The following is a 16,969-nucleotide window of genomic DNA, read 5'->3' as shown; positions in this document are numbered from 1 at the left end:
GTTCACTCAGTGGGTAGGCAGGCTAAATAGGTCTAGCTTGGTCTAATTATATACAAATACATTTGGATTTGAATAAAATAGTATTTACGGTGGGCACCACTATGATAAATAATTGAAGAATTGGTCACCGAAATATGCCTCCAATACAACAATATTTCAAGCTTGATACTGAAAATGGAAAGTTGTACGTACACCATCAGAGAGGCTAATGCTGATCTAAATGCCCTTGATTTCAGAAAAGACCCGCTTGAGCTCAAAAATTACACTCAAAAATTACACAGCGATTGGACAAAAACGATGTGAAACAAATTATGGAGCTACAAAGGCAAGACATTTCACCAGCGCTGTATGCAAAACTGCAGAAGTGTCAACCCACATCAGCGTCTGTGGAGCGCTCATTTTCCTTACTAAAGTCATTTTTACGTCCGAATTGTCATTTTAAAGACTCCAACATTCCACACTACATGAAACTGTACTACAACAGAGGTCTAAAATAAAAATGGATGCGTATTACTGTTATGTTGTGTATGTTTTACTCGTCAGTTCCATGAGTGACGTTGGTTACATGTAAAAATACACTATTTTGACATAAAGTCATATAAAGTCATATTTTCCATAAAATAAAGTCATATAATTGATTTTTTAAGGTCATATAAAAATGGCCCTAATAATTACTGATTGGCTGCGCGCGTTTGTAACCAAAATCACCATTCTTTCGTGTCCCAGAATTGTCGCGCCATGTTACTGCTCAGCCTGCCGAGCGAGATAGTGTAATGGTTATGCGTCCGGCTTCTCGAGCGGTAGGTCGTGGGTTCGATCCCCGGCCGGGTCATACCAAAGACTCGAAAAATAGGCGCTCAGCAATCACGGATAGCATGGAGGAGAAAAAAAAAACGGGGGCGCAGACTAGATGACCTCATGGGGCCGTATCGCAATTCCGTCGCCAAAGCATCTCGATGGTGCAGGCGAGAAAGAATATCATCTCTCTCTCTGCTCAGTGCTTAGTCCAGCGACGAATGCCGAGCTCGCGGCAATCAATGACCTAATTTCGCAATCATCTCAGCGGGAGATCGCGTCGCGTTACATTGTGCGATGCGATATGCGTGTACAAACGATTCTGGTTAATTTGTCCTCGTAACACTGATAACACGACTTGTTGAATTGCAACTGAACATTAGCGTCAGAATGGTCATTTCAAGAGGACGGGGTTTTGCGTTTTAAAAGGAGGGTGTTTCGCCACCCCCTGACTGCGCGCCTGCCGCCACCCCATGCAAAAATAAAAGTCGGCGCCTATGGTCAGGGGTGTACGAGTTTTGAGAAAATGTTGAAAGGGTGTACCACGACGAAAAAGGTTGAAGAGCACTGCTCTAGATTACTATAGAAAACTAACCTACGGGTAGATTAGTAATCTATATAGACCCGGGGTGGCCAATCTTTTCGACAAAGGGAGAAATGCAATCGACGAGAGAATGCGCTGTCCACTAGCCGCGGCAAGCGTGTAAAATTTTCAAAGTTTCTAAATGAGCTAGATTACTTGAGTATATTGTGGATCTACTGTATACCGCCCGATGGGCTCAGTTTGCAAGTACAGGACTATTCGGCATCTGGACATATCGATATCATTTCATCGTCGACGATCTTTCTGCGAGCGCAAACACGAAAATGCTTCATTTCGTAATTGCGAATACAGTTAGACTCAATCGGCTAAATTAGGCGTTCTTTTTCTTATTCAGGATGGGGTAGGCTACCATGTAAGAAATCGTGTCACAATTAAACACGCAAAGCGTGAAGAAAAATGTTACTACTATTTTAGTTTATTGTAATGTACGACGATTTACTCAAATGTGACTGGACCCTGGATCTGCCAATGCGTTGGGATTGATATTTTAGTCATCAACATTCCATGTGTCGCGACCGGACTAATCATATTTAGGGTTGGCCTTGCAAGTTCATAATCTTAGCCATTCATTTTCGATAATATAACAGGATTTCGATAATATAATACGAAATTACCTCGCGGACCACTCAAAACCTTCTCGCTGGCCACATACGGCCCGCGGACCGCGGGTTGGCTACCCCCTGATATAGACATACCCATTCGATAGTTTTCAGAGCCGGAGCCGGAGCAGTCGTAGTAATGCGGCTCCCGAGCTAATGTATGATGGAAGAAAGCTCCGAAGCTGGAGCAATTCAACATTTACGGCTGCTCCAAAGCCCTGGTCACGACATACACAACGAAGTTATTGATAACAACAGGCCCGACGGCAGATGTATAGGCTAAGTATATTAATTACGGGCCCTAAATTTCCAAAGACGGTAAACGGTAAATCTGAGCACTTGGGCTATCGCAGTTAATATTTGACAGTAATATATGCAATTCGAATTTCATTGACCGAATTCAACCGAGACTTTGATTTTTTTTCGCGCGATGAGACAACAATAGTTCGCTGTTCACCGAGAACCAGAACATCATCTCTGTGATAACATACGACTTAGCTCGGAGTCTGGGGGCGCTGCCACCCAAAAATTAGGTTTTCAACCTTATGATGGGCCCAAGACCAGCGTTTTGGGGGGCCTGACGAAGTGCTGTTACGGCTCTAAGTAGAACAAATTCAGGTAATCATAGTCACATCGACATGAAAGCCGTTCGTTCCAATTTAACCTCGTCCCAGCCCCCAGTTTCCTGGCAATGATCGTTAGAAGCGTGATACCTTGCGACCGTCTTCAAAAATATCCTGACCTGGGTGGTGGAGTCTGCGACGCAGTTTGGGATTTGAACAAAGACTTGTCAGGGAATGATTTTCAGAGGTGGTCAGTAACGAAGTACTTCTACTTTTTCGAAGTACTCAAGTAGCTTTCCTCTACTTCTGGTACTTACTCAAGTAGATCTGATTTTCGCTACTTCTACTTCTACTTCGTAATATTTTGTGATCTACTTACTTACTTTTCGCTATTTTCAGTTTGTCAAGAAGAAGTAGTTCAATCTTCCAATCAAAAAGATATCCTGAGGAATTTCGGGGCTGTTTTTACGGAGTATCAACATTTAATTTTCATAAAAGTTTAGTAAAGTCCAGAATTTTCGTCGTGCTTCGCGCGCAGGAATACAGAGTGACTAGTATATGATTTCACGAAAATATCGGTGAATATAATTTAGGTGGAGGGTTGGCGCGGTTCCGTTCACACCATATTGTCGCCCTACACCCGTATGAAATAATTCATCACAGTATATATGCCTCATCATAACGTTTGAAACTGATGTTTCGCAATCTAGCGTTTACTTGTCATATCGTAATCAAGCATGTCCATGGCGTGTCCTAATCTGTAAAAGTGGACTCTGACTTTTTTTAGTTTTAGAGCTGTGTTAGCATACCACCTTTGAAACTTTCTGTACTAAAACATGAAATACATGTTCTGCTTTTAGAAGTAGTATTTATATTTCACTTTCAATTCCCAGTATCATATACTTTGAGTTATAATCAGAGGTGGTCAGTAACGAAGTACTTCTACTTTTTGAAGTACTTGAAGTAGATTTTGTCAACTCAAACTACTTTTTAAGTAGTCATGATTTTAGACTACTTCTACTTGACAGTTTTCAGTTTTCTAGGCAAAAATAAGCGTAGAATGCCTACTTACTTATTTACTTCTGAACCACCACTCCTATTTCTACTTGAGTAGAAATTCCGGCGTTACTTCTACTTTTACTTGAGTGGCCACGGTGACTACTTTGACCACCTCTGGTTATAATTAATATCAGTTCTTTTGTCTGGATAACATACATGTTGAAGTATAAAAGCAAGTGTAGTAATGTCTTTAATTGCTGGAATTAAAGCTACACAATATGGTATTTTTACGGTCCACCATATTTTTTATTAACGTTTACTAATCGCGCAAAGTCTTTACACGGTATCCTATACAACTTCTCCGTATTGCTCTTCGGCTAAACTACGGGCCTTATAATATGGGGGATGGCGCCATACCATGCATGCTATTTTCTAAACGTGCTGTTCGAGAAAACAGAGGATTAGCATCCCATTTCCATATCAATACTATCATTTTTTCACATGATGTGGACGAATGCTTATTGCTTATGCCAGTGTTCCCAACGTGGGCGATATCGTCCCACAGGGGGCGATTTGGCGATCTAGGGGGCGAAAATGACGAAGGGGCGACAGGGGGCGAAAAAAGCGAAGGGGTCGATATGGGCGCGATGACGCGTTAAAACGGCTATTTTGGAGTCAAGTCGGAGAAATTTCATTTTTTTAGTGAACCCACGAAAATTTAGTTGAAAAAGTGTAATATTCGACATCGAGCCGAGAAGTTGACCATTTTTTTTAGTCAACCCGCCGATGATTACAGTTTGTATACCCATTTTTCGGTTCACAAAATTTGGGGGCGATGATCGGTGTTGAGCTTGAAAAGGGGGGATGAGTCGAAAAAGGTTGGAAACCACTGGCTTATGCTATCGAAAATTGGATACCTGCTCGTATGCATCAATATGAATCAAGCTCGTCACCTATCGCACAGCTCAATTTGCACCTTTTAACAATCCATGTGAACGAATTAGGATCGTTTTCACAACTACTTACTTACGTACTTGAGTACTTTCAAAGTTAGCCAATTCTACTTCTACTTCAAGTAGTTTTAGGTTGCTTATGGAAGAAGTACTTCTACTTGTACTTGAGTAGATTTTTTCGTCGCTACTTCTACTTCTACTTGAGTAGATTTCTTGACTACTTTGACCACCTCTGACGATTTTGCGAGGTATGCAATCGATTTGACAAGTCTAAAGTAGAATCTTTGTCATGGTTCTGGCGAAACTGCTTGAACATGGAAGCATGGAACCACTATTTCCGTCGCATGCCTGAAAACATTCCATACCGTACTTGCACGTTTCCATACTATTACGTACCGAAATTTCTTTTCTTAATATGTGCATACACTATTCTTTCTTATCATGCCATACTATGCCATGTCCATCTTCAGAGAGAGAGAGAGAGAGAGTCTTTATTTTCATCGAACCAAAATACATAACAAACGGCAGTGAATGTGGTACAGAAAATATGCGTGCACAGTATTCGGTATTAGATAGGAATGATCGATAAGACCGTGAAGGTCATCTAGTCTGATCACACCAGCATCAAACAGGTACACTTGACTCAGAACAGTCTGGCTGTAAAAAAATGTTTAGTTAGGAAAGGAAAGTAGAAAAAAATTAAACAATGGTAGCAAATTCAACTTCCTTATAATGCACCGTGAGAATAATTGTTCGAAAGTCGCAATGCCATCACCAGGGAATTGATACGGCATGGCGCGATACGTTAATGTTGCGACAATTTTGTGTCCTTCGACTTATGCCGGCTATGTCACAACTGTGTCGATCAGCTCGCCGTTGAATATGCCGCGGGCATCGACGTAGCTTACATGAATCAAGCACGGAAATATTTAATTTATGTTCATACATCAGCTCTGCAGTGTTATACGATGGTCAGTGGCAACTACGATCGGGGACAGCAGTTTGAAATAGTCATGAGATCCCATGATGCTGTAACAATTCTCTTCCGATGAGGAGCAGAAATTTGGCCACTAACAGTATAATTCTGGGATCAGTTAGGAAGTTGAGTATCCCTTTCCTATACCAACTCGGAATTGAGTTGATTCGATAAAATCCATGAACCGTTAAAACAGCAACGATACGTTGGCCCCGGTTGGCCGCTATCGAAGAAAGTGATAAGAGCAAATTATATGCTTGTGAACATTTCGGCTTTGCTGAACACACTCCTCACAAGTTATCTCTGGAAGGAATGACTTCTCTGCGGTGCGAATCGTGGAATATATGTGCACGTGGTGCGTTGCGTATGCGATGCAGTCGAGATTTAGTTGTATGAAACAATGTATTGACGTGGTTCGACTTTTGAATAGGAATCTAAAGCATCAATATCTAGTAGAACGAAAATACACCAGCGTCAGCTACTGTTAAAGATCCCACTCATAGGCAAGACAACTTGTCAGTAGGCTTACAGCATAATCGTCTTGGGGTCAGCCATGAACATAATCATAGATTCCATTCAGAGAGGGTCTGATATCTACTGTTTTATCATATTTCTAACTACAGCTAGCAGTATACGATCATTGGCGTTTATAAGACAGGCTCAATCCACTAGCCACCACAATATAAGTTTATTTTATGTTGTGTAATTTGCTTTTATATGATTGTTTTATTAATAATATTGATTCACCTAAGCCGACTAGTTACTACTTCTTGGTAACATATGCTGAGGAATGTCGCAAGTGAACTTTACTTCCCCGGAGAACGTCACTACCGTACTGCGGAATGAGTACGGATTCGAAACGACGAATATTACGAAAATGGATAGTTATTTCAATGTGAATTACATGGTGTGGTGCCATTTGGAATGTGACAAGACGTTGGAGATGAAAGTGGTTGTGAAAATATTCGATCAAAATGCTGCAAGCTTTTTCGGTATGGTTATGTTTTTCAGTCATTCTTTAAACATTAAACAACTTTCAGGGTATGATTGGTCAATGAATATTTCGCAATGTCATTTGTTCGTCAACGCATGTAGGAGTGTAGCAGAAAATAACCAAGCTGATATTGAGATTGAAACTATCAATAAGCAGTTGGTCGGATTTGAATTTGCGTTTTTCTTCAACACAGGATTTACCTGTGGACTTGAATGGTGAAGTTCCAATCATTTTCAAACTGTATTAAAAAGTCAAGAGGATTTTGATTCATTACCAGATTTGGACTTATAGGAATGATACGAATCGAACTCGGGATATATACATTGGGCATGGTTATAATTGGGGTTGAAATAAAATCAAGAATAAATTTAAAACAAACATGGTCTCGTTGAAAAACATGCTTTATTGTTTTGATTTTTAGCAAGGACGTCACTAATCTTCACTGGTGACGTCAGAGTGGATTGGCGTTGCTCTGTGGCTCCTTAAGAATTACAATTGAAAATAGCGGTCAATATGACTTCTTTGAGGAAAAGATTTCGACCCCTGTCTTGAACGGACCAAATAATACCTCTGACCAGGACTATATCTTCAGGCAGCGTTTTTACGGTCGACTGTCATCATCATCAGAACATTCATTCAATTCCCACGTGCTATAACTGTTGAACCGCCGACCTGTACGTGAATGCTAAAAATTCTGTATATGAATGGTAAAATGAGGGATATTAGTTGTGTCTAAAGCCGTCCAAGGCCGCTTTTGAAAACCGGAGAATTCTTGCTGACTAGCGTCAAACGCATGGAAGAATACACGTCAGACAAAGATATATCCTGAGTTCTGCTGGTCATAAACCTGTATATACCGCCTATGTGAAGAGTTAATTTCGACACAATTTTACTGACACCAAAATAACGGTTCATAGTCAAGTATTAATTGCAACAATACGCCGCAGACTTGGTCATTACGTGATGGAACGTCTGCGTCTAACAATGGTAAAATAATCGATATAGAAGCTATAGAACAGGGGTCACCAACACGCGGCCCGCGAGGTCATATTTTGCGGCCCGCATCCTGATTTGGAGAAAGTTTGGAAGAACGCTCAGTAAACCATTTCGAAATGCCGAAATTGATTTCAGATTAAACATATTGTTGTTGTTGTTCAAAGTAAGCCATTCTACTGTGTCCAATATCACTTTTCCTTCGGTTCGGCGTGGTAATATCATTATATGGAGGAATAAAAATTATGCGGCCGTCGACACTCAATTCAATTAGGATGTGTTGGCGGCTGTCAATATTACGCAAATTGAATATACGAATTGACTCCCTAATTAATGAAAGGTTTGAATTATTCTTGAAATTTTCTTCGCGCTACGCGCGCTTCAATGCGAGCTGATTTTGGATTTTAATACAGCACTGTCCCTTGTAATCTGAGTCCCACAATACTGATGCGAACAGCAGAGAAAAATGATACGCCCCATAAATTAATACCAATTCTTAATCGTGTTCTCCTCATCCCGAATTAATTTTTTTCTGTTAGGCCTGCGTTTGGACGAATCCAATATTTTTCCACTGTAACGACAATTGTAATGGGAGGTCAAGAAATAACTTCATGCAACATATAGGGGACTAATGAGGATGGGCCCACTCAAAGATGCACCACAGCATTAATAACTTCTCCAAGTTTTTGAAGATACCCCTGCATAAACTCTACCGGCGAAGCTGGTCACATGGGCCGAGAAAGGATGAATATTTGATGGTAATATGTGAAACTATACTAATATTAAATGACGAAATTCACTCATGAACATGAAAAAATTTTCGCGCTTCGAGCGACTGCCGTACCAATCCCAGTCCCTCTTCACAACATGACTACATTTACGATCTCGGTGTCCATAGTAAGGCGATATGAGTAAATAGATTCGTCCGGAGTGTACCAGCAATGGACATGGTGAGTTTAACATGGATATTTGGCACCAGTTTGTTTATTACCACTATGCACCGGAATGCGGCCGCGGGCTACATGAGTAATCGAAATGCGGCCGTGAATAGCAAAAAGGTTGGCCACCCCTGTTTTAGTTGCTACAGAGTGTTGTCAGGTATCGTGCGCAGCTAATAGTTCAAATATAATGAAATTGATGAGCATGATATTTTTTGTTGTATTTGTGTTTGTTCAATAATATATTATTCATTTTGTGGTTACTGTGCCCATCGCCCATGTAACAGAGCACAGCATTGTACTGACGTAGAGTTATCATACGCTTCGTTGGCTATGTAAATCTCGATATTGAAGTCATGCGGCCCGCGGCCTCTAAGAATTTTGAAAAGTGGCCCGCGACCCACTTTGAGTTGGCGACCCCTGCTATAGAAGTATATGCGCAGTGCATGCTTTTGAATTAGCTGGATGGTGAGATCCAGAGGTAGGCTAGCTACCTTTAAATTTTCGTTATAAGTATAGCCTACTCGAGTGTTTGAAATGCGGCTCCTAAATTGAAAAATGCGAGGAGCCACTGCTTTAAACCACGTTTTAAACAAAGTGTTCTAAAACACCTCTTGTATTAAATTAAACCATAATCCTTATGATATGAGTTTGATTGAATATAAATCACTGATTTATCTTACAGATAACAGCAAGCTACAACACGCGTTCATGCTTCATTTATCGAATCACGGATATAAATGCAGCAAACCATATCAAACGAAAAGCGGAGACACGTACGTACAACACCAAAGTGACAAATCCGACTTCTTACTGCAAGTACTGTCGTTTTTGCCTGGCGACTCAATCAATTCTCTGAAGTTTGGAAAGGAGGATTTTTTAAGAATGTGCTATTTATCCGGTGAAAATCTGGCGAAGCTTCATTTACTTGGACAGGTATAAGACACGCTTTACAAATGCAAAACAGAGTGTTGGTTTTCTGAGTTTAACAGCAATAACAACAATAGTCCAACAGTAGGCCTAAATCCAGAGATACAGAGACTGGCCTATTTGCGTGCGTGTCAGGCTCATTGCTTATGTTTATACGAGTGCCTTGAAGCCAGATACTTATCCTAGCCAGCACCATGATACTATGTCGCCCGACGCGAAACTTGAAAATGTAACTCACCTGCAATGTCATGATATCACATCTAAGTATAAATAAGTCAGCATTTTCGAAAATACTACATCCAGTGGATCATATTTCCAGTTGATATTCGTAAGTGAAATGCTCGCAATACCTGCACTACAGAATGGATGTACATTTGTACAACGTAGCCTACGCTGCATATCGCCGCTCGTTGCTGACGCAAAGACGCCGAGTACGTTGTGCTACTTACATACCTGTGACAGATACTTATTACTTGATCGCTTTTCAAACTACTGACCAGAATAGTCAGAGTAGTACTCCCAGCTACCAGCTAGGGGTGATGCGAACATTCGGTTCACGCTCTTGTTCGGTATGCGAAACTTGATAGTTCTGCTGAGGTTGGCGTTCGCAAATGGACCTTAGTTTATGTCAGTGGTCGGGAACCTATGGCTCGCGAGCGATATATGGCTCTTTTGGGTATAAGATATGGTTCTTTGAGAAATTTGTAATTTTGTACTTATTTTAGCAATATTGCATCAACTTGTTAATAAATTTTCATGACGGAAGGAATAATTATTCTCGTGGCAGCATAAAAATGTTTTTGAGAGGTCAAGACAGTGGGGTATCCAGGTTATGGGCTCGTACCGCTCTCTTTTCAAAATCCCCAAACTTAAGTTGCTGTCGCACCGCCGACTATAGCACCACTCGCGAATTCGATCTAACCACTATCGCGTCTAGAAATCTTGGATTGACGAAAGAGAATAGCAGTCATGACGACCCTGTAGGACAAGGCAGTTTTCAAATATACAATGTCTTCCTTATCTACGCCGAGAAATAAAATGCCTTGGAAGTGACATTCACAATTACAAGGTCAAATTAAAAACAGCGCCATAGCTATCTATTTTCTTGGTTGGTTAGTAGCTTTCTATCACCCCCGTAAAATGCAGGTGTGTAACGCAACAGTGAGCCTTCTCCTTTCGCGCTATATATTTCCGAACAATAAATATGAAAATTCCGTGATTTTGGGAATGAAAACATTTAAAATCTAGTCATTCATAAATATCGATAGGAGATACCAATAACCATTGAAGGGTCCACAATTTTCCTTCACTCATCCCTGACGACATCTGAGGCCCTGCCACCCTTGCCTCCCCTAACACCACGTCACTGGCGTATCACACCCTGCAGTAAGTATGTACTGCTGTAGTGACCATGTTTGGTTCCACCTACCTACGTGGGCAGAAAAATATGGCGCCCACTAGGAATCCCATATATTCATGCTACCAATACGCCACGGTTGTTTAATTGTGACGTAAGAGTCGATTGACATGTATGGCTCTTCGGGAGTTAGGCCTACAATTGAAAATATTGGGCTAATATGGCTCTTCCGTCAAAAAAGGTCCCTACCACTAGTATATGTGGATACTGAATATATTCTACCTACACTGTGAACGTTTCTGAGAAATATAAGTGTCTTACAGCGATACTAACTTCAGTGATTAAAATGTCTTGGATTTCAACAGTATTAGAATGAGAGCAGATGGAATTCAACACAATCCTAAGAGGAACCTTGTAATCTAATAAAATTATATATTGAATTTTGACAATATCGCATGACAGATCACGCTATTTTCGTTCTTAAAATTTGCTTTCTGCTGCTACTAACTGATACGTGCCTGCCCATAGGCTAAGTCTAGTACAGCGGTTCTCAACCGGGGGTCCGCGATGTATTTTCAGGGGGTCTGCTAAGCCTCAAAATATTTTCTAACCTAATTGGTATTTCTTTTCTAATTCGGCAAATCACGAGGCAGTTTCACTTCATTACAATAGTAAAACTCCAGAGCTCACGTCAACAGAATGGGCGTCTGAGATGAAATACCCCACTGTGCAGACTCATTTTAATTGCTTAATTGCCAAACCATTTTTCCATAATAACTTCAAGATAAGCTGCTGGATAAAAATGACCAGGCTTGACGTTCTATATGTTCATTAAGAAAATTTGTTTGTCGATTTTGGTGCCAAATTTGTTGCGATCATACCCAAATGTATTGTCGGAAGCGTTCCTAGTAATTATTACATTCGCCACCATCTATATTTATGGAAATGGATTCTCGGCACTCGTTCAGGTCAAATCGAAGGCACCACTTATTCCAAGAAATGCAGTTGCAGAATTCGCTTTGAAATAATAGAAATCAACCCAATTTCCACATAAATAGTATGATCTTATTTTCAAGGAAAATCATTTTGTTGGTGTTTATTACTAATGCTACAGTTATCTTTTGCGCAAGACAGATGGCGATTGCACGATAATTGAGCTTCTTGGAGGTACAGAACTTCAATATACAATTAAATAGTATATTCATTTCAATATGAATATACTATTTAATTGGATAATTGAGCTACGAAATTTGAACTAAAACTTTGTGGGGGTCCGCAGGGGTCCGTGACGATCCGAAAGGGGGCCGCGAAGACAAAAAGGTTGAGAACCACTGGTCTAGTACATTCCAGTGCAGTGGTATAATTTATATCTGATGAGATGGAAGTTCGTGTTCACAGAGAGCAGAGAGAGAGAGAGAGAGAGAGAGGAAGAGAGAGAGAGGGGGAGAGAGTGAGAGAGACTAGTCACTAAAACCTATATTAACACGCCTTCTTTTCGGACAGACTCTCGATTTCAAATTCAAAACAAGATCTTCCGAATTCTTGTATCTGCCGGAGAACGCCCTGACAGGAACAGAGAAGATCTCTAGTGTTGGCGATACGAAAATCATCGGACAAATCAAAAAACATATGAGCTCTTACGAAAACAATTTTTTGCGAGTCTTGAATGACTTACGGAAAGGCAAGTATCGGGGAATATCGAGTATTTGTTCGCTACATGGAGGGCTCGCATATTATTCAATCAAATTATATATTACCAATACACTGCTTCCACCTTTACTACTACATTTGAGACTTGTATTTTGCCTTAAAGGTTTCATTCACTGCGATTTCAGCGACTGCAACGTAATCGCCACCAACGTAGCGGGAGAATGGGAGTTTGGCGGAATTCTGGATTTTGAGCATTGTCATTTCGGATACCTAGTGGGAGGTCTTGGGATCAGCATCGCATATTTCTTGACCAAAGCAGTCGCGATAGGATGTGACATCATGCATGCTGCTGGCGCGTTGATCCGTGGTTACCAATCCCGCAATCCGCTGACTGGAACAGAGAAAAATGTGTTGTTGGACGCAATCATGAGCAGGCTGTGTGTATCTTACGTCATCGGCTGTCACCAAGCGAGCCTGCGCCCGGAGAACAGCGAATTCATATTCATCCAATCCAAACACATACCAAGAGTGTTTGATATGATAGACAAAACGGGAAGACAGCATGCGTCGGAGTTGCTTTTTTAGACCAGCTCGGGATTACCGGACAATATAAACTGACTTCGACTACCGACCCATGCCACTTCATTTTCATCGCTTGACCTATTTATGTTATCTTATGTCACTTATAGTCAGTGTGTACATGCCTCTAATTTACAAGTTATGTGTCAAGGGGTTATGTATCGGAGGTTTCTCTAGGCTCCTCATCGCCGACCTCACTGCAGTTGCAGTGCATTGAAAAGCCCAGACTGAAAGTGAGCCGTGCTTCAAGTCGGCAGCAAAGTCCACGAAGGGGACGCATGGGTGCGAGAGAGACTGACATCTGAATGAGCGAAAGATTGAAGAAGTCGTCCTCAAGATTACCAAAGACGAAGAAATATGAACATTACAAAAATTACTGTCGTGGTGCACATAGCCTGGAAAAGGCGAGAAGCACCACTGTAAAATGTCAATAATAATAATAATAATAATAATAATGTGTCAAGGGGGTTGTTTGATTGAAAGGCTATACGACAAGGTCGCTCCAACTCTGTCATTTTATCGCAAAGTTCAGGTGTCTTATGATATAGCGAGATTATTAAAGGGGCAGTGCGCTCTAGATATAATGCGTGGTCTCTACTTTAAGTTGAAGGTATGGGAAACATTTTCCTTGCAAAACCACCGTCTTCCAACTCGAGCTAGAATAGTTTCACCAAAGATGCCCTTCATTCAATCTACAGCTATCTCTGTGGTATTGAGGTCATTACACGTAGTCTCTGCTTGCTTCACCCTTTGCGAAATTTCTGGCACGTATTTCGTCACTGTGAAATATGATTTTCTTGACCTTGAATTTTAGGTATTCTTGTCAGTCGATATTATGTAAAAGCTGTGTCTTACGAGCCGTATCAGTTTAGTTACAGTAAGTACGCGCACGCAGCACCGTAACTGCCGCACCCCAAACCCCCCAATTGGGGGGGGCCCGAGCTCGATGGGGGGCCCAAAATTATTTCGTGAATTAGCATAAATCATAGAGTCTTTTTTGAAAATTTATGCAATTTTTACAAAATTTTTTCGCGCTGCGCGCGAATTTACGTAGCCATTTATCTTTCTTATTGGGTATTGGGCCATTACCGCGCCACGACCCATCAAGACATACAATCAAGTTTTAGGCCATATAACATGCGACTCCAAGAAGTGTGCCAGAACGATTGGCAGCGAGAAAAGCTTGGCCGAAAAGGTCTATGCCCTTATGCAGATCAAAGACTTCGCTATATATACAAAATACATATAGGTTTAATTGTCCGTAGGCGCCTAAATGACTGGCGCCGAATGTTCCTGTCTTTGCAATCTGAACCTCACAAGACAAATACCATCCCGCTGAGAAAAATTTTATGCCAGTGAAGAAACACCAATTTGAAATCGTGTGCTTCTCTTAGTTTAGAAGCCTACGTTTGGGCTGTTCTATATTTTCTGATATAGCAGACTGGAAGTCGCGAAATAACATCATGTAACGAAGTCATATCAACGGTTCCGCCCGCCCGAAGATGTTTAATCATTATTTACGGGCCCTCCCGTTTTCAAGACACTTCACTCAGCTCTACCGGTAAATCTGATTACGTGAGCAGAGAGAAGATAAAAATTGATAACAATGTATGCAATTCCCGATCATACTGACCGATGAAATCATGAATACTAGAAATTTTGCGCGCTTCGCGCGCTTAGGCGACTAAAGCTGATTCACTAAAGAAACTCCCAATGAAAATGATGAATAGTGGTATACAGTGTATCGCCGGAGGGGGGGCTGGGGGGCGAAGCCCCCCAGACGTTCGGTCTATAACACTATGGGGGGCCCAAAACCAAAGTTTTTTTTTGGGGGGGGGCTGACGAAGTGCTGTTACGGCCCTGCGCGCACGGTACAGGCTAGCGTTGCATTTAAAATAAAAATCAATTTAAAACAAACATGTTTAAAACAAGGCCCTTGTTTAATACATGTTTTTTATTGATTTTTATTTATTTATTAAGACATGACTTCACGAATATTCAACTGTGACGTCATAGTGGATTGACATTGACAATTGAAAATATAGGTAAATATAGCTCTTTTGACATTAGCGGTCGCTGAAGGTTTAAATATTTGTTAAAATATTTTAGCGACAAGGCAACGTTGCTAAGAAACACGCAGTTTCTATAAATCAGTCATTCTTAACTTTTGATCAGCGCCCCTGGTGGTGATTTGGATTTTGCAGGGGGCGAAACACCCAGGATGTGTTATGGGGGAAGAGGGGCGCTGGAACGATTTGATGGCATGGAAAATATAGGCCGTAGCAGTATAGATGATGTGGTAAGGCAGTTTTCTTTGCCGAACTATAGATCTATGTCTCTGACTTCTCATTGCAAATTAACTTTTGACTGAATTTATTAAATATCCAAATATTTTCGTCATGCTCAGAGCCAACTATACCGACAACGATGTATGCAATGCTTCCAAAAACGCATTGGTTATAATAAATAATGCAAAATATGGTTGCGTGCCTCTTTAGCATACATTTAGATCACAAAGTTCACCCTCACAGCTCCATCGCATCAGGTTTTTCTCGAATAAATGTTTAGAACTATAGGTATTTCATCCTGAAGCAATCGATCTGTCGAAATCCGGAAAAGTGTCCAACCGCTTTTAAAATTAAGATCTTGGCAGCATTCACACCTCATTCAAGTATTTGTACGATGGATATATAGCGATAGCCTATGCTTTGAAGCTTTCTGGGAAAAAATGATAAACGAAATATCCATGTAGGCCTATTTGAGAGCTATACAAAATGAAAGTCTCGGTATATTTCTTCATCGCAACATAATGAATGATACTGTTCAGGGTTGTGAGCCACAACCTCACATGTTCGTTTTATATTAAGGGTTGCTTTGTTTGGAATGGGTCTACTTACATGTTAAAGTTAAGAACTGGGGGCAGTATTCCCTATATATTTTACCATACTAAATTAAATCCGAGCATTCTTGGTACGGCCTATAACACATTTTCAGGTAATTTTAGTAGTAGCTCACAGCAATGAAACAAAACCCTATGCAAATTCACCGAATCTCCATTCGCAGATGTGGAATCCGCGTGCATACATTGGGCTTGAGCCCATGCAGATAGTTGTTGACCCTGGTGTTGATATTAGGTACATACAATTATCAGATCGTTAATCAGCCGAGTGGCTAGCGGGTGAGATTCCATGCGAAATATTTCAAATAGTCAAAATCCAAACCAGAACTTTGTCCTCTATACCCCATTGTCTTTAGTACAAACCTAAAAATATGCAGGGGGGTGCCAGAAAATGAAAATTTCTGAAAAGGGGCGCTGTAAGAAAAAAGTTCAAGAACCACTGCAATAAAACATAATGTGCAAAAACTGCTGTCAGCAGCGATATCCCTGACTTCTGGGTATTCAGGGATACTTCGTAATATTCTCTTTACCAAAAAAGCTTAAATCACGATGAAGTGGTTGTGCATCTATTCATTTTTTACTTTATTAGACCTGACCGGTATTTCGCTGTTTGTACTCATTACATTTATCATTGTTCTACGTGAGTATTATCAAGATCTCGCTGGACCTGTCAAGGCTCATTACTGCTTAGGTGTTACGTTAGGGTTCTTCTCAAATTTGGATTCTGAATAGTGAGACAGAAAAAGACACAGCGTTCGAGTATTATAGGGTTACCATATGTCCTTCTTTTCAGGAAATCAAAAATGTCCACTGAGGACGCCTAAATGTCTTCTTTTTTTGGAAACTCGTCCACCTTTATAGCTGTGAAAGCCAGGGTAATGGTTAGTATGAACTAAACACGCCATAAATGACGCGAAATCTCTAATTCAGACGCTGCCTTCGAGCGGGTCATTCGGGAGTAGGACTAGAAAAATGACCTTTTTGTAGTCAACACCTCAGCAGCATCGTTAAAAATTGGGTAATTCGGGAGTCGAATTAGGAAGATGACCAATTTTTTTAGTCAACACCATAAAATTCAGGTACAAATTTTAGCATCAGCAGTTTTCTTGTCCGGAAATATTTTTATGATTTTTACGACTT

At 40.8% G+C, this 16,969-nt stretch overlaps 1 protein-coding gene across 1 annotated transcript; it reads left to right on the top strand.

Moving 5' to 3' along the window:
* Window positions 1-5,236: 5,236 nt before the first annotated feature.
* On the top strand, window positions 5,237-13,080 carry LOC145451590 (hydroxylysine kinase-like). The gene is made up of 3 exons (XM_080329800.1): window positions 5,237-6,481; window positions 9,100-9,350; window positions 12,205-13,080. The coding sequence occupies exons 1-3, from the start codon at window positions 6,280-6,282 to the stop codon at window positions 12,934-12,936; spliced, it is 1,185 nt and encodes a 394-aa protein (XP_080185926.1). The 5' UTR covers window positions 5,237-6,279; the 3' UTR covers window positions 12,937-13,080.
* The last annotated feature ends 3,889 nt before the right edge of the window (window positions 13,081-16,969 follow it).

The sequence above is a fragment of the Botryllus schlosseri genome, chromosome 12 (assembly GCF_051294905.1).
Source record: "Botryllus schlosseri isolate E-star chromosome 12, Bs_hap1, whole genome shotgun sequence".
Taxonomy (NCBI): Eukaryota; Metazoa; Chordata; class Ascidiacea; order Stolidobranchia; family Styelidae; genus Botryllus; species Botryllus schlosseri.
This window is presented reverse-complemented; position numbering and strand designations above follow the sequence as displayed.

What these genes read in the sequence shown, in the direction of transcription:
- LOC145451590 (XM_080329800.1), top strand. Translation starts at nt 6,280, where the DNA reads ATGTCGCAAGTGAACTTTACTTCCCCGGAGAACGTCACTACCGTACTG. An exon ending in AAATGCTGCAAGCTTTTTCG is followed by an intron (nt 6,482 to 9,099) that starts GTATGGTTATGT and finishes TTTATCTTACAG; the next exon opens with ATAACAGCAAGCTACAACAC. An exon ending in AGCTTCATTTACTTGGACAG is followed by an intron (nt 9,351 to 12,204) that starts GTATAAGACACG and finishes CTTTTCGGACAG; the next exon opens with ACTCTCGATTTCAAATTCAA.